Source organism: Primulina tabacum, chromosome 5 (genome assembly GCF_025594145.1).
Source record: "Primulina tabacum isolate GXHZ01 chromosome 5, ASM2559414v2, whole genome shotgun sequence".
Classification (NCBI taxonomy): Eukaryota; Viridiplantae; Streptophyta; class Magnoliopsida; order Lamiales; family Gesneriaceae; genus Primulina; species Primulina tabacum.
Window position 1 is genome coordinate 3,806,079 of NC_134554.1, and position 23,348 is coordinate 3,829,426.

The following is a 23,348-nucleotide window of genomic DNA, read 5'->3' on the forward strand; positions in this document are numbered from 1 at the left end:
TTCAAGAAGTTGTGTCATACTTGAAGGAAGAATTTGAAATGAAGGATCTTGGAAAAACCAAGTATTGTCTGAGTTTACAAATTGAACAAAAAGAATATGGAATGTTTGTTCATCAGACAAATTATACAGAAAAGATCCTTAAACGTTTTAATATGGATAAATCAAATCTTTTAAGTACTCCAATGGTTGTTAGATCATTAAACATAGAAAAGGATCCATTCCGACCATGTGAAGAAGATGAAGATATTCTTGGTCCAGAAGTACCATATCTAAGTGCTATCGGTGCCCTTATGTATCTTACAAATTGTACAAGGCCTGATATATCTTTTGCCGTAAATTTGTTGGCAAGATTTAGCACATATCCAACAAAGAGACACTGGAATGGAATTAAACATATATTCCGTTATCTACGAGGAACGACAGACTTGGGACTTTTGTATTCAAAAGATGCTAATCCAAGTATAATTGGTTATGCCGATGCTGGATACTTATCTGATCCACACAAGGCACGTTCCCAAACTGGATATGTTTTTACTCGTGGAGGCACTGCAATTTCTTGGCGTTCACAGAAACAAACGCTCGTAACAACTTCATCAAATCATGCCAAGATTATTGCCACTACATGAAGCAAGTCGTGAATGTGTGTGCTTAAAATCAATGACCCAACATATCCAAATCTCATGCGGATTATCATTCGACGAGAAGCCTGTGATATTATATGAAGATAATGTTGCATGTGTTGCTCAAATGAAAGAAGGATACATAAAAAACGACAGAACTAAACATATTCCTCCTAAGTTCTTCGCATTCACCAAGGAGCTTGAGAAGAATAAATGTATTGATGTTCGTCACATTCAATCAAGTGAAAATTCATCAGATCTCTTCACAAAGGCGCTTCCTACGTCAATATTCAGAAAGCATATATATAATATTGGGATGCGCAATCTACGAAATTTGTGAAGAATTGTTCGTGTCAACATGAGGGGGAGTTTACGTGACTGCACTCTTTTTCCCTTGCTATGGTTTTTATCCCAATGGGTTTTTCCTAGTAAGGTTTTTTACGAGGCGGTATAAAAACACGTAATGAAGACAATCATTATGATCATCATCACAAGGGGGAGTGTTGAAAAGTATATTTAAAATGTGCGTATTGAATATTTGAATGTTGAATATTTGAATGTTGAAAATAAGAGTTGTAAATATTGAAAATTAGTGTGTGATGATGTAGGTAATGATGTATTTTATTTTTGGATTATTTGTAAAGATTTCCTATAAATAGATCTCTCATTTGTGAAGAAAATCACAATTGAGTAGAGAGAAAAATATTATAAAGTGTGTAGTTTGGTAAATTTTGAGAGTCTGAGATTTTTACTTTTTACCATAAATTTTTACTTTTTCACAACAGAAATAAATATTAACCAAATGAAATTGAAAATATTAGATTTCAAATCCATAGTCAAACAAAGACGAATACGCCCATAACAATTTTTTATTTATTTTATGAAAGAACTTGAATTTAGACACAAAAGTAAAATGATTTTAGAAAAATCGATATAAACTTTTCAATTTTTTTTAAAAAATTCAATTAACGTTGACTCCCACTTTCGGACTAGTAATAGAGATAAATTACATGTAGTCGTGAAAGTAAAGTCAACTAGTTCCAGTACTTTGAAAAAAAAAATTTGTACTCTTTATTCCCTTCATTGGGGAAAAATGTCAACTTTTTAGCTAGTCCACGAGAAAATGGAAGCAAGAATTTCCAAAGTTTTCCCGAGAAAATGGAAGCAAGAATTTCCGAAATTTAGCAAAAACAAATGTGAATGTTTATAAACTCAAGTGGACGTAAACGAATAGAAAAAATGCACCTGTGCTATAAAGTAAAAATCATAATTTAATTAGTCCACGCTTGAATTTTGAAATAATCACGATATCACAGGTTACAGGCATGAAATACAATTACAAGAATCAGCTCAAACTAGAGCCTCCAATCAATTGATAAAAATTATTCCGAGTAAGTAATAATATAAAAATACTAACACTTAAATTAAGGGAATCTAATTATTCCCAGAATTTTGTTCCTGGAATTTCTTGAAACCAGAAAGACAAAAGAATAACTACATGTAGCTGCTAAAGCACAAATATTTCTACAAATCGTACTTCTTGGGTTGCCTCCACTGAACAAAACTTTTGGACAAAGATAGAAGAAAAGAATAATTATTTGGAGCTCCTTTTTTCCCATACAAATGCTTGCCTCCTAAATCTGTGAATTTAGGTCCCTTGCCCTTGCTTCTTTCAATCTGCATAATCAAATTCATCATCAAGCTTTACACACGTTACATGTGCGTTTTTTCTTTTCCTTTTCTTCCTTCTGAGTTGAACTTTTAGGTTCAATTTTTATTCCATGTTTCATCAGTTCCTGTCATCGCTCATTCTTAACTAAATACTAAATCTAGCAGCATTCTTGATTTTACACTACAGTGTCAAATTATATCTCAAGCTTTTGTCAGCCCCATTCTACAGTGCTCTCATTTTTCTCTGTATGACCTTGATGTTCTGTCTCTCTTTCGCAACCCAAAAGCTAAGACCCGTTTGTTTTGACTTCCAAGTTTCGATTGGAGAAACTCTTTACCATCCATCCGTCCATCAATTCATCTTCATAACCAAATATTTGTCTTTCAATTTTCAACCTTACTCAATAATCCAGGCTCTGCAGAGAGATCTACTAATAAACATCCTCTAAGCAATAGTTATGATCATACATCAGTCGCTCCAACCACAAATATAATTATGTCAGGATAAATTTCAAAAACCATTGCTTTAACCTTCTTCAATAATCCATGCTTCTTTACAGTAACAAACTATGGTTTACATATCTTCAAACCGATAGTTATAATCATATTATAACTAAAAACATTGTTATGTCATAATTATATCTCCAATACCACCATAACACATGATAACTCTAACTTACTCCCCTTATCATATTTTGCACATATTTCAAAATGCAGTGACTCGTGGACAGATGAGACAAGCTCAAATAAATATTACCTTGTTTATCTTGCCATCCTTCAAATGATACCAGATGCCAGACCAGTTGATAGACTGAGAAAAATGAGAACGGATTGCAGATAACGGATACAAAAAATTGTCAACCAGCATTGCAATAAATACCTGCTCAGATGAAAATCAGCAAGTGATATTAGTGATATCTTACTAACATTAGCAAATAACTTGGACCTTTTTTTATTTCCTATGTAACTTCTCTGCCAAAACTTATTTCAAATTGTCTCTTCTAAAATGTATTGAGCACGTTTAAAATCAGATACCTGAATGAATGCCTTTCATCTCATGTGCTTTCACAGAGTATTCAATTTAATTTAATTTTTTACAATTTTCATTTGAGACATGGTGTATTTCTCTCATATGCTTTCACTAAGTAGTCACTTGAGAATGTTTGTGCGTTTTCCTAGGAGGCCGTAATAAGATTTCCCCATCTGCCTCTATAATCAATCTTCTTTACTTCACTACAACCTAAATTCTCAGTAAATTTTCAAGACGAGCAGATCTTGAACAGGAAAGGAAAAATTGAACGACTGAATAAGAAAAGGACTTACAAGACACCAGTTATAGGATGCAAGTGAGAGTGGAGGAGCCTCCGGGGACAACAAATTGCAAAGTAGGACCTCTATTCGAGTCAGGTTCCACATTGAAAGAAGTTCAATTATTGTACATGTTGCGTGGCAGACTACTAATGACAACCCTAAACAAACAAAAACAATAAATTTTGAACACTTTACACCTACAAACTCAATGATCAAGATTTTAAATCACCTGTAGAGGAACCATATTTGGTCTTCCTTTATAAAAGAATAAAAAGGAAAATTGTTAAAACGTAAAAACAAAATGTATAAAATTCTTATATGAAAGAGTAACCAAGAACACTATAAGCAGTCATCTCAGGCTTCGGATAGGAAAGCACAAACAATATTAAAAATATATAACTAGAAAATAAAACATATCTTTCCAAACCAAGTGTTTTGAGATATCCATATATGCAGTGTCACTAGAACACTGGATAAGGGGGATAATACCTTACCAGTGTTTGATTGAATGGATGCATGAATATGCTCGAATGTAAATGACAAACATTGGTTAATCACAATGGATAACAAAATATTTTTAGGCACATGCAAAGACCTTACTATGCTCCTGCAACAAGAACCTGTTCACTAACTCCATTAACACAATATAGGACCTGATTTAAGTGAAATGCTCACCACTGCATGGAAAAGTCGCTTCACCAAGAGAATACCCTTTAGAATAGAATCTCAATGCTGCTGCCACGTGTATTGCTGACATAATATATGGCGTCACAAATCCCCATGATAAGTAGCAGTGGGTGGAGAATAATGCTCGGTTCATAATCCAATTGACTTTTGTGGTGTATGACTCTAAAACAAATGTTTGCTTCCTCAAATAATTCCAATACCTACAAACATATAACTAAAAGGTTTGGAAAAGCCGACAAGAATCAAGAACGCCGACTAATGGAAAAAATTTCTTCTGTTGAAGCTAAATCACAATTTCAAGTTAACAATTCCAGCTGATTTGTACACACCTGGCAAAATTAAGATCGCTGGCAAGTGGATGGGGGAAAACAGCAACTGGTGGTGACGTGATGAGCCTCTTATGGGCACCTGATATCAACAACATCAGCCAATAATATAATTCACAAACCCTTCAGCACAGAGATAAAATGCTTCAGTGACATTGTAACTCACATCCGATCTAGCAGGAAAAGAAACACAGTTCACAACATAGCTCAATTAATTAGCTATTTTGTGTAGTTAGGTCAGTTGTCAAACTCGTAACTTTAAATCATTGTTTAAAGATGAAAAAGAGCAATATTTACCTGCAATAGCAGCAAGAGTCATGTCATCTGAATAGCCCCCATCTCGAAGTTCTGAAACCACGCCATGATTGTCATTTCTAAAATCATCTGCATGCATCTGCATTTAAATAATTAAGAATCAGGTTTTTACACATTAAAATGAATTTGCTTTTAATACGAAGAAATGCTTACCATCATGCATCCACCCCATAGAAAGAACGTTTTCCCACCAGTGGCAAACCCCATAGAACAGGGCTGGAAATAAAGATGGATATTTAGTTTAAAAGATTCTGAAAGAAGAAATAGAAACTAAACAACAGTTGAAAGGACCCAAAAAAACCAAGTAGATCGTGGCTAACATTTGGTCCAACAAGTTTATGACGATGCTCCTAAGTCAATAGTGGATTTCTTAAGTCACTGGTTATTTATTAACAGTGTGAAGCAGCCTAGTTATTTTAATGATAACAAGAAGCTGCTCATTTGGAATGTCTTGCTCGTTCCAACGTGAATTACGAGGAGTTACTTGTAATTCGAACTTGAGAAGAATACATTAAGATCATGTAAACTTCTATCTCTACTCCACAAATTATCTATGGTATAAACAAAATGTCCGACCATAATGAAATCCAATGCACTTTAAATTTTTAGTGTATGACAGTGGTTAAAGGATTGAAATAGAAGGAAAGTTCCATGAATCTAATGCCCGAATTAAAAACCTTGACAGACTTTAGGGACTTGCTGCAGCATTTTGTTGTTTTTCTTTATATAGACAGCACATTCACAGATATATTTAGTCAATATTCGTACTTAATATGTATCCTGGCTCTCTATGTTTAAGTGAACTGAGGTCTCATTCAAAAAACAAGCTGGGAACTTAACTTAGGTAAAATTGCTCCAATAAAAAAAAATCATATTTCTGCACTTGATCAGGAATTTCCATCTCTGACCAGTCATTTAAATTGCTTAATAAACCATAGCCTTAAACTCTATGCTAAATACCAATACAAAGTTTAAGTGAACTGAGGTCTCATTCAAAAAACAAGCTGGGAACTTAACTTAGGTAAAATTGCTCCAATAAAAAAAAAATCATATTTCTGCACTTGATCAGGAATTTCCATCTCTGACCAGTCATTTAAATTGCTTAATAAACCATAGCCTTAAACTCTATGCTAAATACCAATACAAAGAAAGTTCATAGATGAATTCAACTTGGTTTTTATATGAATTAACAACATTAATATATAAAATAATCCTCATGCTATTTAAGTCAGACTCCTAGATACCCTAGAAGAACAAATGGATTCAAAATTTTAAAAAATTACTGTACTTCATTTCCCACTCCTTTACACAGCCCCCAGCAGCCTTACCCTCAACTCTAGTATAAAACTCCAACAAAAACCAACCCCAAATCCTCGTATAAATACAGGGCAAAAACTAAGAAATGAAGATGCAAGAAAGTGGTCGTGTGAGTGTTGTGAAACGTACCATGTGGTATTCATATATGCAGTAACTTCCTAAACTTCCAGATGGCAAATCAAGAGGGTATCCAGTTTGAATAAAAATCTGCACAGGTTACAGGTATATAAGACATTTGTAATAGAATAGTTAAAAATATCACAAATCAGGGCAACAACAAAAACAAATTTTATTGATATAGAAAAGGTCTATACATCACCATACATCAGGGTTCTTCTCCATTTCAGCAGTGAGGGCTCCAATTGATCCAGGATGCAGCCTAACATCATCATCTAGAAACAACACATATTTGCTATCTTTATGCATTTTTTCTACCCCGATCTGCAAAAAATTAAATATCATACATGAAAGGTCTTACTTGACATGGTGCTTCTTTTTCAGAAGTTAGTGAAGAAATTCTGCCAAAATAGGCTTCAAAACATGTATTTTTTACAATTCAACTGAATTACTTGTTGTTGTTCACCCTATTTTGCTCTCACTACAGGGAAATTTATCGGTAAAGCAATCATAATAAGCTCAATTACAAAACATAATTCACTTCAAGTCTGTATGACATTAAATTACTGAAAGAGGTTCAACTAGCGAGCATCAAATATGAAGTGACGTCACCAGGCTAAAACATCAGATAAATTGAGATGTTTTCCATTGCAAATAGTTTTGCTGCTTTTAAAGCACGGTGGAAAGAGCAATTTGAACAAAAATGAAGAGTAAAACAAGAAAAAATTGCATACCAACTGATTATGGATCTTCTGGCTACAAGTTGTCGATAGACCAGCTACTACGATTTTTGCGTCAACATCATCCTGCACAAGTTCACAAGCTCACGTGAGAAGATAGCTTTTGTTTTAAGGGGTAAAATTTTGCAATGAATAATATATATTTCTGCCAAAACTTGAAGGTGAATCATAATAAAGCAAAATGTGATGCTGCTTCTACTTCGAAGAGTGGGCAGAAAAACAGCAGTTAAAAACCAAGTCCGAAGCATTACAAAAACAGGTATAAAATATTAAATAGCATCCATTAATCAGCAATTGAAATCTAAAGTTCTTATCCTCTAAGACCCATTAGCCGTAACAAAGAATCATATTGCCCAAACTTGGGATAATGCAAAGATCCATATACTTTACACACAACTGAATTCATTCTATTATTTTGAGTCTCAACTTATGTTCTTTCTTTTTAAAAGAGTCCTAAAAGAAGGAAATCTCTAGATTAAGAATAAATGAATCACAGCCAGGGAAAAACATTGGAAAGGGCTTTGCATCCGTTTCAAGGCTTTGAGGTTAAAAACTTGGTTGCATTTCTTTCATGGATTTTTTTCTAGAAAAAAGAATACCATGAAAGTGAAAAAATATATTGGAATGGGTATTCTAGGTATAAATAGGTTTCTCAGATATAAAAGTACTTCTGCATTCTGGACATGAAATTTATTATAGGGATGTTTTAATAAATTCCATAAACTAATCAAATAATGATTCTTGAACTTGCCTCATATCCTTTGAAGAAGAATGATTAATGCATTTCTAAAACAACAAAAACATAAAACAATTAGCAGTCCAAATCATTTATTATGTGGTATGCATGGGTAAGATGATTCATTCGCATGGAAAGAAGTTGACAAATAAACAGAATTCAGCTTCAGCCTAACTAGTAAGTCAATGAGGGAAGCAACAGACCTTAAAGTCCGCCAACAATCGGGTCACGGCATGGTAAGCCGGGTCCTCTGTACTCTCAACCACAAAAAGAAATTCCAGAGGACCACCATACAAAGATGTAACCTGAGCATTTATAAACCAAGCCACAATAAACACCAGTATATCTACATCTTTCAACGATTTGCTAACAACAATTGACTTCAACAAACTGGAAAGAAAACAGAATATGCTGAAGCAATACAGACTGTTTTCTTATTATCTTCCAATAACAATATACAGTCCAACTATATATAGTTGATGTGATCCATCAACTAAGGAAACAGAATAACAAACTAAGGAAACAGAATAACCTAAATCTAATCAAATCTAAATAACTAAGGAAACAGAATAACAAACTAAGGAAATAGAATAACCTAAATCTAATCAAATCTAAATAATAAATAAATATTATTCTTCTACACTCCCCCCTCAAGCTGGGTTGTATATATTATGCAAACCAAGCTTGGAGTTTAATTCATTGAAAGCAGCTCTTGGAAGTGCTTTGGTGAGAATATCAGCAATCTGCTGTCGTGTTGGAACATAACTGAGTTGAACAATTCCATTGTTCACCTTCTCTGATATGAAATGTCTATCGATCTCAATATGTTTAGTTCTGTCATGATGGACAGGATTCTTGGCTGTACTGATGGCAGCTTGACTGTCACAAAACATCTTTACTTTGTCTTGTGTCTGAACCTTGAGCTCTTTTAACAGCCTTTGAAGCCACATTCCTTCACAAATTCCTAATGCCAAGGCACGGTACTCTGATTCAGCACTACTGCGAGAAATAATAGCTTGCTTTTTGCTTCTCCACGTCACAAGGTTACCCCAAACATATGAACAATAACCAGTGATTGATCTTCTATCTGTTAGTTCTCCTGCCCAACTAGCATCGGTGTAGATTTCTATATCCGATTTTTAGACTTTCTAAATAGAAGACCGTGTCCTGGAGTCATCTTCAGGTATTTCAAAATTCGAATCACTGCTTCCATATAATCCTCATTTGGATCATTCATGTGTTGACTTACTACACTGACAGAGTATGCAATGTCGGGTCTAGTATGAGATAGATAGATGAGCTTACCAACTAGTCTCTGATACCTTCCTTTATCCACAAGGCTGCTGTCCTCACTCCTGATCATCTTCTTATTAGGATCCATAGGCGTGTCAACAGGTTTGCATCCAAGTAAACCTATTTCACTTAACAAATCTAGTATATATTTTCTCTGGGATATGATAATTCTTTCTTTGGAACGAGCCACTTCCATTCCTAGAAAATACTTCATGTTCCCAAGGTCCTTGATATCAAACTTCGCAGCCAACATATTTTTGAGACTGATAATTTCCTCTGAATCATCTCCTGTCAGTATGATATCATCAACATATACTATGAGAATAGCAACTTTCCCTCCTGGTTTGCTTTTTACGAACAATGTATGATCTGTCTGACACTGGTGATACTCATTAGCGATTACAACCTTAGCAAACCTATCAAACCAAGCTCGTGGTGACTGCTTCAGGCCATACAAGGACTTTTTAAGTTTACATACTAACCTGCTGTTTGGCTTGGTTTCCATTCCTGGAGGGATAGTCATATAAACTTCTTCTTCTAAATCCCCATTCAGAAAGGCATTTTTTACATCAAGTTGTTGAAGAGGCCAATCCAGATTCACTGCAAGAGAGAGTAAAACTCGAACTGTGTTGAGTTTGGCAACTGGAGCAAATGTCTCCTGGTAGTCAATCCCATATGACTGCGTGAAACCTTTGGCCACAAGTCTAGCCTTGAATCTTTCAACACTGCCATCTGCTTTGTATTTTACTGTGAATACCCACTTACAACCAACTAGGTTTTTGCCATGTGGCAGCTCTACAAGAGTCCATGTCTTGTTCATTTCTAAAGCCTTAAACTTCTCTTCAACTGCCTTCTTCCATGCTGGAATCCTTAGAGCTTCCTGTACAGAATTAGGCACTTGTATGCTGTCAAGAGTTGAAATAAATGTTCTGTAAGTAGGCAGCAACTTCCCATAGGCAACATGCTTCTCAATAGGATGATTAGTGCACCCTCTAACACCTTTCCGGTGGGCGATTGGCTGATCCAAATCATCAATCATATAATCATCATGGGCAGGAGAGTCTGGTGTTGATGATTGAGAATTTTGAGTTGGAATGATGTCCTGTATATGCTCGATGGGTTTTCTCCTTCTATAGACACGTAGTTCGGAGTTGTGAGTGTCGACTTGTGGTTGTTTTAGATCAAGTGGAGCAGTTTCAGTAGTAGGAGTAGCCAATGTTGGAACTATTTCAGGCCTAGATATGGACACAAAAGTGGACATTTGTTGGGCTGGTGCTGGAACTATTTCAGGCTCGAGAAGATACACAGGAGCGGGTATTTGTTGGGCTGGTAAATCATTGATATCTAGGAAAGGATCCGAAGTCTGGGTTTTCCCCTGAAAGTCGGATTTGGAGAAGTAGGGCTGATGTTCAAAGAATGTTACATTCATGGTGTTGTATACTCTTCGAGTGATTGGAGAGTAACACTTGTAACCTTTTTGGTTGGAGGAGTATCCAATAAATATACACTTTAGAGATCTTGGATCGAGTTTAGTGCGATGATGTTGGTGAATGTGAACAAAGGAAGAACATCCAAAGATTTTGAGTGGTAGATCTGAAGAAAAGGACTGGATGTGAGGATATGCATTGAGAAGTGTCTTACGGGGGGTTTCAAATTTTAAGACTCGGCTTGACATCCTATTGATGAGGTAAGTTGCAGTAAGAATGGCCTCTCCCCATAAATACTTAGGGACATTGTTGGTGAACATGATAGCACGGGCAACTTCGAGTAAGTGTCTATTTTTCCTTTCCGCCACTCCATTTTGTTGTGGGGTATCCACACAAGAACTTATGTGAATGATACCGTGTTTGGAAAAATAAGATCCAAGGACAGAGTTGAAGTAATCCTTAGAATTATCAGTCTTAAGAACTTTGATCTTGCTCTGGAATTGAGTAGATATCATGGAGTGAAAGGTTTGGAAGATCATGGATGTTTCTGATTTTTCCTTCATGAGAAAGGTCCAAGTAATTCTTGTGTGATCATCTATGAATGTAACAAACCACCTAGCCCCATTAATATTCTTGACGCGTGCGGGTCCCCAGATATCACTGTGAATTATAGAGAATGGAGATGAAGGTTTGTATTGTAAGCTTGGATAGATACTTCTTGTATGTTTAGCAAGTTGACAAAATTCACATTGGTAAACGCTTGAACTTTTATTAATGAATAGATGGGGAAACAGCTTTCCTATATAATCAAAGTTAGGATGACCAAGGCGAAGATGCCATAACATAACTTGGCTTTCAACAGACGCTAAATTAGAAAAAGACACAGAATTTGGGAAACACTTGACTGAATTTGATGTAGGACCAAGGCCCGGTGAGTGAACTCGTCTACTGAGGAGATTATTTCCTTTGAGCAAATACAGGCCATCATGCATCTCAGCACTGCCAATCACCTTCCCCGAATCCACTGCCTGAAAATCACAAAGATTGGAATAGAACTTAGTCACACAGTTAAGATCCCGCGTAAGTCGGCTGATAGAAATCAAATTACAATTCAATTTTGGAACATAAAGAACCTAAGAAAGTTGAAGGTCCTTTGTCAATTGAATTGATCATATTCCTGCCACAGGTGATACAAAGCCATCAGCTATTCGGACTCCAGAATTATTCATGCACGGCTGATAATTTTTTAGGAGGCTGGAGTCTCCAGTCATGTGATCTGAGGCCCATGAGTCGATTATCCATGGCTGCAAGGATTTATTTTTGACAATATGAGCGTAGGACATGATACCTTGGTGTGCAAGAAGCACCGTGTGTGACTCGGTAGGTGCTTGGGATGGTTGTCCGGGGCTCAATGTTTGATTTAGCATTTTCTGCAGTGCCTCTATTTGCTCTCTAGTGAAAGGACTACCCTCGGTACTAATCTCTGTGGTGGTGGCATTATTTGCACGGGTTTCTCTCTCAACCCGAGTGTTGGATGGCATCCAATCTACTGGTTTGCCGTGTAATTTCCAGCAAGTAGCCTTGACATGACCCAGTTTCTTGCAATGGCACACCAGGGCCGTCCCTTGCCAGACCTATTGGGTTGAGAGGAATTGTGGGTGAATAAAGCCGAGCTTTCCACTCCGGATTTACTTTCTGTTAACATCAACCTTTTCCTACTTTCCTCTCTCCTAACTTCTGCAAAGGCCTCTCTAAGGTTAGGAAATGGCTTGATTCCCATGACTCTCCCCCTGACTTCATCTAGGTCTCTATTTAAGCCAAGGAGAAATCGAACAGTCTTTTTTTGCTCAACAATCTTCTTATACAGTGCAGAATCATCAACACACTTCCAAGAATATACTTCGTATAGGTCTAGTTGCAGCCAGTAGCGTGTGAGAGTGTTATAGTATTGAGTAACGCTCATATCCCCTTGTTTAAGATCATACAGTCTCGTCTCAACCTCAAGTAGTTCAGAGGTATTTTCTGTTCTTGAGTATGTTTCAAGTGCCGCTTCCCATATGTCCTTGGCTGTTTTGTGAAGTAGGAAACTGTCCCCAACTTCAGTAGTCATGGAATTTATCAGCCAAGACATAACAAGGTGATCATCAATCTTCCAAGATCGGTGTTTGGGATCCGTAGTCTGCGGAGCCGCAGTTTTACCCGTGAGATGTCCATCTTTCCCTCTACCGCAAATATACATGAACACAGATTGTGACCATTGAAGATAATTCTGGCCATGGAGTTTGTGGTTTGTAACAATATTAGAGGAGAAATCAGGGATGGAGGAGATTGGGGAATTGACTTCGGAGGAAGTGACTTCCGAGGAAGATGCATTTGATGTCATGCCGTAGTTAGTGCCGTATTTAGTCATGCGTATGGCTGAACGACTAAGGACGAAGAAGGGATGAGGGCTGCCGTACTAATAAGAATGAAAAGAGGCGGCTATGGACGGCTTCGCCGGACGAATAAGAAAGAAAAGAGGCGGCTAGGGTACCGAGATCGGCTCTGATACCATGAAGCAATACAAACTGTTTTCTTATTATCTTCCAATAACAATATACAGTCCAACTATATATAGTTGATGTGATCCCATCAACTAAGGAAACAGAATAACAAACTAAGGAAACAGAATAACCTAAATCTAATCAAATCTAAATAACTAAGGAAACAGAATAACAAACTAAGGAAATAAAATAACCTAAATCTAATCAAATCTAAATAATAAATAAATATTATTCTTCTACATATTTGTACATTTAAATTTTGGAAAAGGTCCATTCGTTTAAGATTCTGATTCAAAAAAATCATCAACGAGCCACTACTTTAGCTATTTTGAACAATTACTGAAAGCGTTATTCTAACAGAAAGGCAATGAAAATATGTCTTGGACAGCATACACTTGGAACTAAATGTAGAAAATGCTTATGAAATTTTTTGATTGTGAGCACAATCAAAATTAAGATAAATTCACCTGAGTTCTCCAGTTATGAAGATTGTGTTCCCCAAACCCCTTTAAAGGCATCACAACTGTAACCATTGGCAAGTTGACCTGATTATCATGCTCGAGGTCATTAATGTCATAACAAAGAAAAGCAAAGCTATTTCCATGTCTCGTGCTTTCTTTCAACCGTCTTATCTCTTTACCCCTGTGGCAAAAATTTCTCATTATAATGTACAAGTATGAGCTTCATGGAAAAAAATGACGTAGAAGATAATCCACGCCCAGTAAGGTAGTAAACTAATAACTAGACCGTCAACCATCAGATTCTGCTACCTGACAAAGGAAGCCAAAGCCCAGCCAAGAGCAAGAGTTAAGCAAATAAAAAATCCCTGTCATGTAAATTAAAATTAATATGTAGGAACCAAAATGGCAGAAATAAAATAGTACTAAATGATATCGAAACCAAAAAATATGCTGTTAGTTCTTTTCCCACAGAACAATAGATTGATGCCCTATATCTATCGTGCAGCAGACAATAAATCCAAAACTTCCAAAAATTCACATGATCACATCAAATATAAAACAGAATGCATCTTCATGCATTAGGTGACAATTTGATGAGACAATAAGGTTCCATTTTATCCTTCCATACTTTTTCTCTTTTCTGTATATAGTGATAAAATAACACCGAGCACAAGAATACAAGCATTAAATTTCTGTGTGATACCAAAACCTAAAGCATACATTTCTCAGGTTTGATGAAGCACCATTTGACCAAACAAAAGCACTCGAGAAAAGCTCCACAGTTTCAATAAACGGGATTAAAGAGTAAACCGAACCACAACCAACCAAGACTATTAAATTCATTTACAGCAGTGCATTGCTCAGTCACAGCTTTAAAAGTATTAAATGAAGATGAAAACAAGAGACACGTCATCAATGTTCATGTCTACTAAATACATAAAATATCAGATCCATGAGTGAAAGTTCCTACTCACACGTTAATTTTCAACTTTAAAATTGCATGTCCAGACAACATACCCAAGATCCTAAATTTTTTCAACCAAAAATTTTAGTACATCGACAGACAAATTGTCCAACACATTGGTCCATAGATCCCACGCACCCAAATGCGACGATTAATAGATGTGGCGATTCGCCTTGGGTTTACTGATAATTGGCCTTGTAATAGAGGCTCAAGGTGTGAGACTGTGAGTTGAAACGGTTGCACTTGGCAGTGGCCTGGGATAAAGGTTGTGTCAAAATCCAAAGGGTATGGCATACCCGACGCATAAAGTGAACATCAAAATGTAGGACTCTGGCAACATATCATTTACAAGAATTTGAGTTAACATTTTTATTTTCAGCTATGAATTGTAGCACATCAACAACTGTTTTGTGCTCAACAAAAGCTATCAAAAGCAAGCAGTATCCTGTTTATTCATGCAGAGAAATATTGCACAAATGCAACATCGAACTCGGGGGGAACAAATTAAGACAATGTTGACAGGATTTTCCTTTGAGTTTTTCGCACCCTGCATATTCCCTACCCATTCAGAAAAGAAACAATGACATTAATAAGTAACCAGATGTGTTGGCATAAACGAACTTGAAGAAGCAACACTAAAAAGATTTAGTTCTAACCAAATAATCGGACATTCAACTTGACATCATAACCCCATTAAAGCCGATCCGTGTCTCGCTCACACATTACGTAATGCTTCGGTTGCCATAAACTAACCAGATCTAACTCAGAACATCTTGACTCTCATAAAAAATAAAAATAAACGTGAAATAAATAAGGATAGAAATATAGCGACCCAATTTCAACCTCAACCGCGTTTCGCCATAATTCAAACTCTCAACAACAAGTACCATAGGAAAAAATACTCACCACGGTTTAAAAAAAACTGCTCAAATTGATTAAAAAAAATTCTTTGTTATTCGGATTCAAACCACGAGCAAAAGCAGAATCACTCGAGCCAGCGCTCTACATTGCAATAGCATACAAAAGAACACGATCAAACACTGATTTTTCGCAATCTCCACACAGAATAAAAAAATACCCCACCTGGATCTGAACAAAAATTGCGAGAGGACTACAGCAAGCTCTGCTGGCAGCGAACAAAAATGCATCCAACGAATCAAAGGTAGACATTTTTACTCACAATGCTGGCACTTAAAAATACTACAACTATTTCCTTCATACAACTTTCCGCGACCTGGGACAAATCGGTGCCCTCGATTCCGTTCTATGAATATACGTACATTGCATATACGTAACTTGTGTTCGTATTGGCTCGTCTCTCTCAGATCGCCACCAACGGAAAGTACAAATGTAGAAAGGGGAAGACAGAAGAGAGGAAAAAGGAGAAACTCGCGAGAGACCGTATTTTTATATTGGGATCGGGATTGTGGTTCTATTCACAAATAATTTTCCGGTTACTGAATTTTTTTTAAAAAAAATTAGGGTTATTTATTTATCTCCAAATTAAATATGGTTATTAACGACATTTGGAGAGAGAGCATACCACAAAACACAACAATATTTATTCCAATTTTTAATTTTACAAAGAAAATGAAAATAGTGGAAGAAAAATTATATAATGAATAATTGAATGACTCGAGGTTTTATGATGCACTTGAATCGAGAGATTTGAATTTGAATGCTTTACCTAGGATGAATTTATGCATTATTTGAATGTCAAAAATTTATATGAGATGATCGTATGAGTCATGTTTTGTGAGACGAATTTTTATTTAGGTCACCCATGAAAAAGTATTACTTTTTATGCTAAGAGTAATACTTTTTATTGTGAATATCGATAGGATTGACACTTCTCACATATAAAGATTCGTGAGACCGTCTCACAGGAGACCTATTTGAATTTCTCAAGTTCAAATTTATATTTCCAAATCAAATTAGTTCGATTCCAGTGTCATAGAAAAATGTGGTATTTTAATTCAAGACGTAAACATGAAGTGTTTTTTCTACATTATATAAAAGTAGTGTAATAATATTTTTAGAAATTTCGGTATTTAAATAAAATTAAAATTTCATGAATCTCTGCGTAAAGTTTATAAAATCTGGGTTGGTGGAGGGGGTTGACAGTTGGATATGAGTAGTTAATTATGGGCAAATCCACGTGTGAGGTCGCACGTGCAAACCGGCAGGGATTTGCAATAAAATGTGATTTCCCGGAGAAGATGCTGATTTATGATCCGAATCTTAACATTAATGTCCTTTTCCATGCTCCCCTCATTGCACATGGCCATTTTTGGTCCCTCCGATTTTCTTTTAATAATGTTTATTTGTATGATAAGTGACAACGCATATACAATATGAATTTAAATTTAAAACAAAGAATTCAACTGATCTTTGATCTTTATACAGTTTTTTTTATATTATTTTGAGGTATATTAAAATAAAAATAATAGCATAATTATAAAAATTAATAAGAGCATTGTGGGATTTGGGAGGGAATCAAGAAAATTTTTTGAATCACCAACAATTTTGATGACAGTCGGTCTCACCTCATCTCGCTTAATAATATATATAATGAATGTGCACGTAACTTAATAATATAACTAATACATCGACGTACGCATTGTGTGTTGTACAATATTTTTTATAATTTATTTATTTTATATCAAATGATTATCAAAATGTAATCATAAAAAATATTGAAGAACTATACTGTAATTTTGATGTACGAAATATTTTACAAATTAAATTTAATACAATAGCATATTTTAGTAAGATTATTTTTTATAATTATAAAAAACATATATTTAATTGATTTGGGGCAGATGCGAATATGCAAGTAAAAGGACAAATTCAACGTAACTTTGCCTCACATGTTAGGCCGACATATACGACACATTTAGACAATCATGTGGCGCATACCGAAAAATTAATCACCAATTGCTCTCTGGCACGCAAGACTCTGGAGCATACCGACGTAATTTTTTCAATCATGGAGTACCCTAATTTGAATCTGACACTTTAGCTAGCAAAATTATATTTGAACTTAAATTCCCCATCACATTAAATATTAAGTACATTTTGTATGTTTTATCAGATTTGTCTTATCATGGGTTTAATTTTATAGACCAGGATTCTTTCGAATACAATATAACAACAATTAAAAAAAGAACATTTTTGCCTTGATTTTCATTTAAAAAAAGGACAGAGATGATAAATAAGCTAAACTGCCTAACAAGGTGAGATATGGACCCCCATTTTCCATTGAAATGTCATCATAGCAGTACAAGGATTACGTGTGTAAATAGAAAACGCATGCAATCTGCCAAACCAATAAGAAAACAATTCACTTTTCATTCTAAAATTGTCATGGCCAAAAGTAAGGGAATACTCGTTACGAAGCTAAGCGATAGGAGCATTTGATTCATGTGACGTGAAAGGAAAGTTTCAAACTGTGGCAACTGATATCAAAGGGATCTCGGGGTGTGATTTATAAGGAAATTCCAATGTAATGTGTACTTGGGGCGACTTCCGGAGCTATCAACCCGTAGAGTAGAGTTGAGGCGGCCCGTAACTATGTAACCTGTGATAAGGACTCAAATTCTAGAGGATGCATGGTAAATGCTGGCTAAGGATTGCATGTAGTTGGAAATTGAAAGTTCGGTCATGCTTCAAATGGCTAAATGGCTGATTTTGAGATTCAATTTGGCAGATTGTGCGCGACGGTGTGATATAAGCCACCAAAGAGTTGCAAATCTGAATAAATGCACCGCACAAAAGTCAAATGATTTCACTTATTCTGCATTCCCGTTTCTTATTCTAACAAGTGCTTCTTATATAGAGGCACAACGCACAAGTGTCTTACACAGCAGTAGAACAACACTAGTGACATAAAACTAAAATAGCAATAAAACAACTATATGACTAAAAATGAAGACTTTTATGTAATATCCTTCAAAGAGGCAGGTTTGTTTGCTTAATTTTCGTTGGATCGTAACACCAGATGTAATGAAAATACGATGACAAGAAGTTTGAGTCTGACCAGAATATTTTGTTCAACTATGTTTCACTCTTTTTGGACATGGTCAACACTATCACAAATACTTCCCAATCAGGTGATTCAGCATAACACCTGCTGCAACACTTACGTTCAAGCTTTCCACAGCCAAGAAGGACCGGAATTCTTGACCTGGATTTTCAATGTTGCCAGTATCTTCATCTCCTGTCATTATCAAATCTATGGGAAGATTTCCGGGAATTCTAATCAACTGAGTGCAAGATCTCTCCACCAATGGCCTCAAACCCGTGCCTTCGCTGCCCAGTACAAGGATCGTAGGAGCACCAGGCACAACTTCATTCAAAGGAACGGTTTTTGAAGAAATCGAACCACCAAGAACCCGCCAACCATTTCTAGAAGATGAAGTCAAGAACTGCATCATATTCTTGCACGATCTAAGCTCCATTAGTTCGAGTGAACCCGCACTGGCCTTGCTCACAACCCCACTTAACGGGGCCGAGTTCTTAGCACACAACACTACCCCAGAAGCACCAAAAAAATAAGCAGATCGAATTATCGCCCCCAAATTTTGAGGATCAGTGACCTCATCCAACGCCAGCCAAAGAGGGCCCTTTTCGGACTCAATAGAAATAGGTTCCAACTCCTTTATCCCGACCATTTCCAGCGGTGAAGCATCAAGGACCAGGCCCTGGTGAGGCCTATTATCAACTACCATGTTCAAATCATGCTTTGATAGCTCTTTTTGGCTTAATCCAAGCTTCTCAGCCATCTTTAAAACTTTCTCGAAACCTTTCTTGTCCTTCTTTTTCCTATTATTCGTACCCAAATCTAAACCTTCTTGAATATACAATGCATAGAATTCTCTTCGTGCAGCCGAAAGTGCAGCCAAAACAGGACCAACTCCATAGATTCCTTCTCCAACTAGTTTTGGTACCGTAGATTCTTTAGCTTCTTTCCATGTCTTCCTACCCCAATTTTCCTGATTAATCCATGTCCTAACTTCTGGTCTTTCCGATCCTGATTTTACATCGACAAATTTGCTTACCTTGTTCCTAATTTTATCCCATCTTGGATCATCCCCAACCTCCACATCCCCATCCCCATCCCCGTCCTCACTAAAGTCGTCTGCATTCCTCAACTCATTTCTCCTACCTTTGAATTTTCGGTTTTCTCTAATTTCCATCCTACCTTTTAAAAACTTTTCTGCCGATTCCTCCCATGGAGACCGAAACACTTTACTCACCTCACTACTTCCTACTTCTCTTTTTTCCCTCCCCCTGGATTTTGCCAACCAAGGAAGGGTCTTTTTGCTCCTCTCAACCTCAACCTCAATCTCAGAATACGAACTGTTAAAACGTCTCGCACCCAATTGTGAACAACTCAAGACAACACTTTGCACACAAAAACGCAGTTTAGCTGACGTTTCACGACACCGCAGAAACTGTTGACCCGGTTTTTCACAAGACCCGATAATTGAATGATAACCAGCAAACATGGAAACGGGATTTAAACTTCCCATTCTGGAGGGCTGCACAGAAATTCTAAAAACTAAAGGGAATGCGTGAGGTCTTGCCATATTACAGCACATAGAGAGCTATAAGCTTTTGAGATTCGAAGAAACCAATAGTTGAAAATGAAATTACCGAACAGTCAATTAGAAATACACCCAAATTCAAATGAAAAGGTAATAAATGTGTCTAAAATCATTTCCAACGAACTACACCGTACCATCTTCCTCCGGAGCGGGGTAGAGGGTTTATCCGAGTATACCAGGGAAAGCATCCACCTGGCGGAATAGCATAAGAAAGCTTGAGTGGATGACAGAAACGACGTCGTATGTACTTTGGGCCACGCTCATATCAGCGTCCAACCCAAATTCCTACAAGATGGGCCTATTAATACAAACTTATTATGTCCAGTAAATGACATATTAATGTAACTTACAGCAAAGAGCCCATACATGAGTGGGTGTCTCGGATATTTACCTTTTGTTAAATTAATTTTAAATACTTTATTATAAACTAACTTCAAGTGCAGACTTTTGAAAATAAATTAAACTCGATTAAAAGTAAAAATGATATAAATGAATATATTCAAACATATTTGAAATTTTAGAGAGAAAAATATAATTATATTTCAAAGTTTAAATTCAATCGGAGTGGTCTTCACCAGATAAATTTATGAGCAATTTCATATAAGAATAAAAAAATATTTGTTAAAATTATTATTTTATCAATTTTTTATTTTAATTTTTTTGTACGTACACAAGCGTATTTTATTTACCAGTAATTTATACAACACAACATACTCGAGCATTATATAGACGGATGTACCACGCACTGTGTGAAAATAAACAGAATAAGAATACCGTCATTTCCATAGACCGCAAAATCAAAGCTGAGTAATTAAGTACATATTGCGTTATTATATGAAATTATATACTATTTTAAAAAATCCATAAATGAATATATTAGAACAGTAAATCGAATTACATGAGTCATCTATGATGAAGAGGGTATGAAAAATGCGAACAGCTGATATTTGTTTGGGCATGAGCAGACGATCTTATAAGTTCTCCCATGGCGATCAGCATTTTGAAGGTTCAACAAATGTCCAACAGCATTTTGAATTCGGGATATGCTTGCTCATCGGTGCATGAGAAAGTTCAAGAAGGTATCGTGGGAGTCAGCAACAAACCTTAAATCACGTTTCTGCTGCCAAAGGGTGTTCAATGACGGAATCTCACCAAGCTAACCGCCGAGTTCTGCTCGAGTTGGAATCACAGGTACAAGATAATTCCCGTATGGAGAGTCAAATATTCTAAAACTTGTCATGCAGCCGTCTTGCTGTGCTTCAGTTACAGCAAAATCCCTCGCCTGTTGAATTCTTGAGTTGACACGGCTCATATGAGTCTCATCGCCCTACATAGTTGTCATGAATAAGTTAACTAAATTGCAATCGACAGAAGCTGAAGTGAGAGAACACAAATGGTGAGAACAAAATTGACGTACTGTTGATTTATCGATAAGCATCATAACGGCGTCTCGCTTTTCCAGTGATGAGACAACAGGTGTCGAATGAGCGGGGCTGTAATCATATGCACGACAAAGTTAATCACCTAATTAGAATCAAGAAACCCATAAAACAATTTATCATCTAAGGTAAGGCAATTACTCATTATGTTCGTGAAACTACTGACGACTAAAAGAGGAATCTGAGCAGGTTTGCCCAGGAGAAATCACAACGGCAATGAACCGAATATAATGAAATCAAGAATTTTACACATTAAATGGACGCTTGTTCTCTGTTCAAGGCTAGATAATCCTAAATAAGTTAAAAATTGACAAGGTAATTACTAGCTATCAGCCAGAGCGGATGCGTTGAGATTAAAGAAGAACAATGCTGTTCGAATCCGGACAGCAACAGGATCAGAGCAATTACAAAATAGATCCACATAAATGAGGCAAATCCATTTCAAGCAAGGATCATAATTTTTAAAACCCACAAAAGGCCTAGACTGATGGTTTATCGAGACTCGCCCCTTGCATTCCGAAACAAGCTAAAGCGCAGCCCTTCGATGAAGAGCAGCGTGCCTCAACCACTAAGTCCAACCATGAAGGCTGAAGCATGACACTTAAATGTACGGTGTCCTAAATCCAAAATGAACTGCAAGATAAATATAACATAGTTCGCATCACTGCATAATTATCGTTTGATGAGGAATTTACCGATTTTTTACATTTTACCTGAAGTTCGCATCATTGCGTAATTATCAATTGATCAGGAATTTGTACTCATTACCAAATCGTGTATCTTACGTAGCATGAATTCAACCATTTTTCAGTAATCAAGAGAAAGAACCCGTTATTAATTCGAGTGATATCGGGTAACATCACTGATCGCTATGAAAAATCCCACGAAATCCATCATTTTGCTCCATAAATTCACATATCTCGAGTCAATTCAATCCACACGATAACGTACAAAACAGCAACCTAAAGATGAGACCAAATACCTTTCGAAAGCTGCGGCATCTGTTTTCTTCCTCTTTGGTGGAGGCTTGAATTTCATGGGTCTAATTCCAGATTTCAGCTATAATTGAGCCCTTAGTAATCGCAGTCGCTCGCGGAGCGATGAAGTCGTCCTTAAATGGGCCTAATATTTGGGCTTTGTTTGCTCAGCCGAAAATCTAACCCTACCCTCCGAATCTGCGAAACTTGTAACGACTTCGAAGGATGGGAATTTCTTCCGAATTTTATCGAGAATCCGGCCAGAATGGAAGATGGTATAGAGGATATTTTTTACTTAATTAAAAAATATGTAATCGAATTTGGGAATTTTGGATATACAGTACAGCAGTTGAGGAAATTTGTAAAATAATTTCAATTAACTATTTAATTAAAAAAATAACCTATATAAATTATTGACTGGGTTGAAAAACAAAGTACCTTGTCAGAGATGTGGGCGGGTCTTAAAAAATTATATACGAATATTCGATAAGCTTTATATATATATATATATAATGATTTTAATTTTAATTCGTTTTTATTGAACGATATCAGTTAGATGTGATGAAGAAATCATTAGTATATAGTTTATGTTATTTTTTATGATAGTGATATAAGGATAAATTGTTTATAATATTTTGTTATTTCTTCTATAAAATTTAATTTGTTGAATTTTTTTATTTATTAATTTTGTTTATTGTTCTCAACAATTAACAATTTAACAAATATATTTAGCTTACTCAAAATAATTCAAATTTGATAAATTTTAATTATATTTGATAATAAGTTATTTGGGTA

General features: G+C 36.0%; 3 protein-coding genes across 4 annotated transcripts; all 3 read right to left on the reverse strand.

The window, feature by feature from the left end:
- Positions 1–1,873: 1,873 nt before the first annotated feature.
- LOC142545617 (uncharacterized) lies at positions 1,874–15,962 on the reverse strand. Of its 2 annotated transcripts, XM_075652890.1 has the most exons (14): positions 15,612–15,961; positions 13,874–13,929; positions 13,571–13,745; positions 8,044–8,145; positions 7,099–7,170; positions 6,572–6,688; positions 6,377–6,454; positions 5,084–5,146; positions 4,913–5,009; positions 4,619–4,697; positions 4,278–4,489; positions 3,615–3,760; positions 3,049–3,171; positions 1,874–2,297 (listed from the first exon to the last, which is right to left on the reverse strand). In XM_075652890.1, the coding sequence occupies exons 1-14, from the start codon at positions 15,696–15,698 to the stop codon at positions 2,145–2,147; spliced, it is 1,560 nt and encodes a 519-aa protein (XP_075509005.1). In that variant the 5' UTR covers positions 15,699–15,961; the 3' UTR covers positions 1,874–2,144. The 2 variants fall into 2 exon arrangements, with proteins under 2 accessions (XP_075509005.1, XP_075509006.1); XM_075652891.1 differs by lacking the exon at positions 13,874–13,929 and having other exon boundaries at positions 15,612–15,962.
- Positions 15,963–18,313: 2,351 nt separating this feature from the next.
- On the reverse strand, positions 18,314–20,350 carry LOC142545618 (uncharacterized). The gene has a single exon (XM_075652893.1). It carries the CDS (start codon positions 20,129–20,131, stop codon positions 18,620–18,622), a length of 1,512 nt encoding a protein of 503 aa, XP_075509008.1. The 5' UTR covers positions 20,132–20,350; the 3' UTR covers positions 18,314–18,619.
- A 591-nt stretch (positions 20,351–20,941) lies between these two features.
- LOC142545619 (uncharacterized) lies at positions 20,942–22,853 on the reverse strand. The gene is made up of 3 exons (XM_075652894.1): positions 22,559–22,853; positions 21,555–21,630; positions 20,942–21,464 (listed from the first exon to the last, which is right to left on the reverse strand). Exons 1-3 carry the CDS (start codon positions 22,612–22,614, stop codon positions 21,294–21,296), a joined length of 303 nt encoding a protein of 100 aa, XP_075509009.1. The 5' UTR covers positions 22,615–22,853; the 3' UTR covers positions 20,942–21,293.
- Between the last annotated feature and the right edge of the window lie 495 nt (positions 22,854–23,348).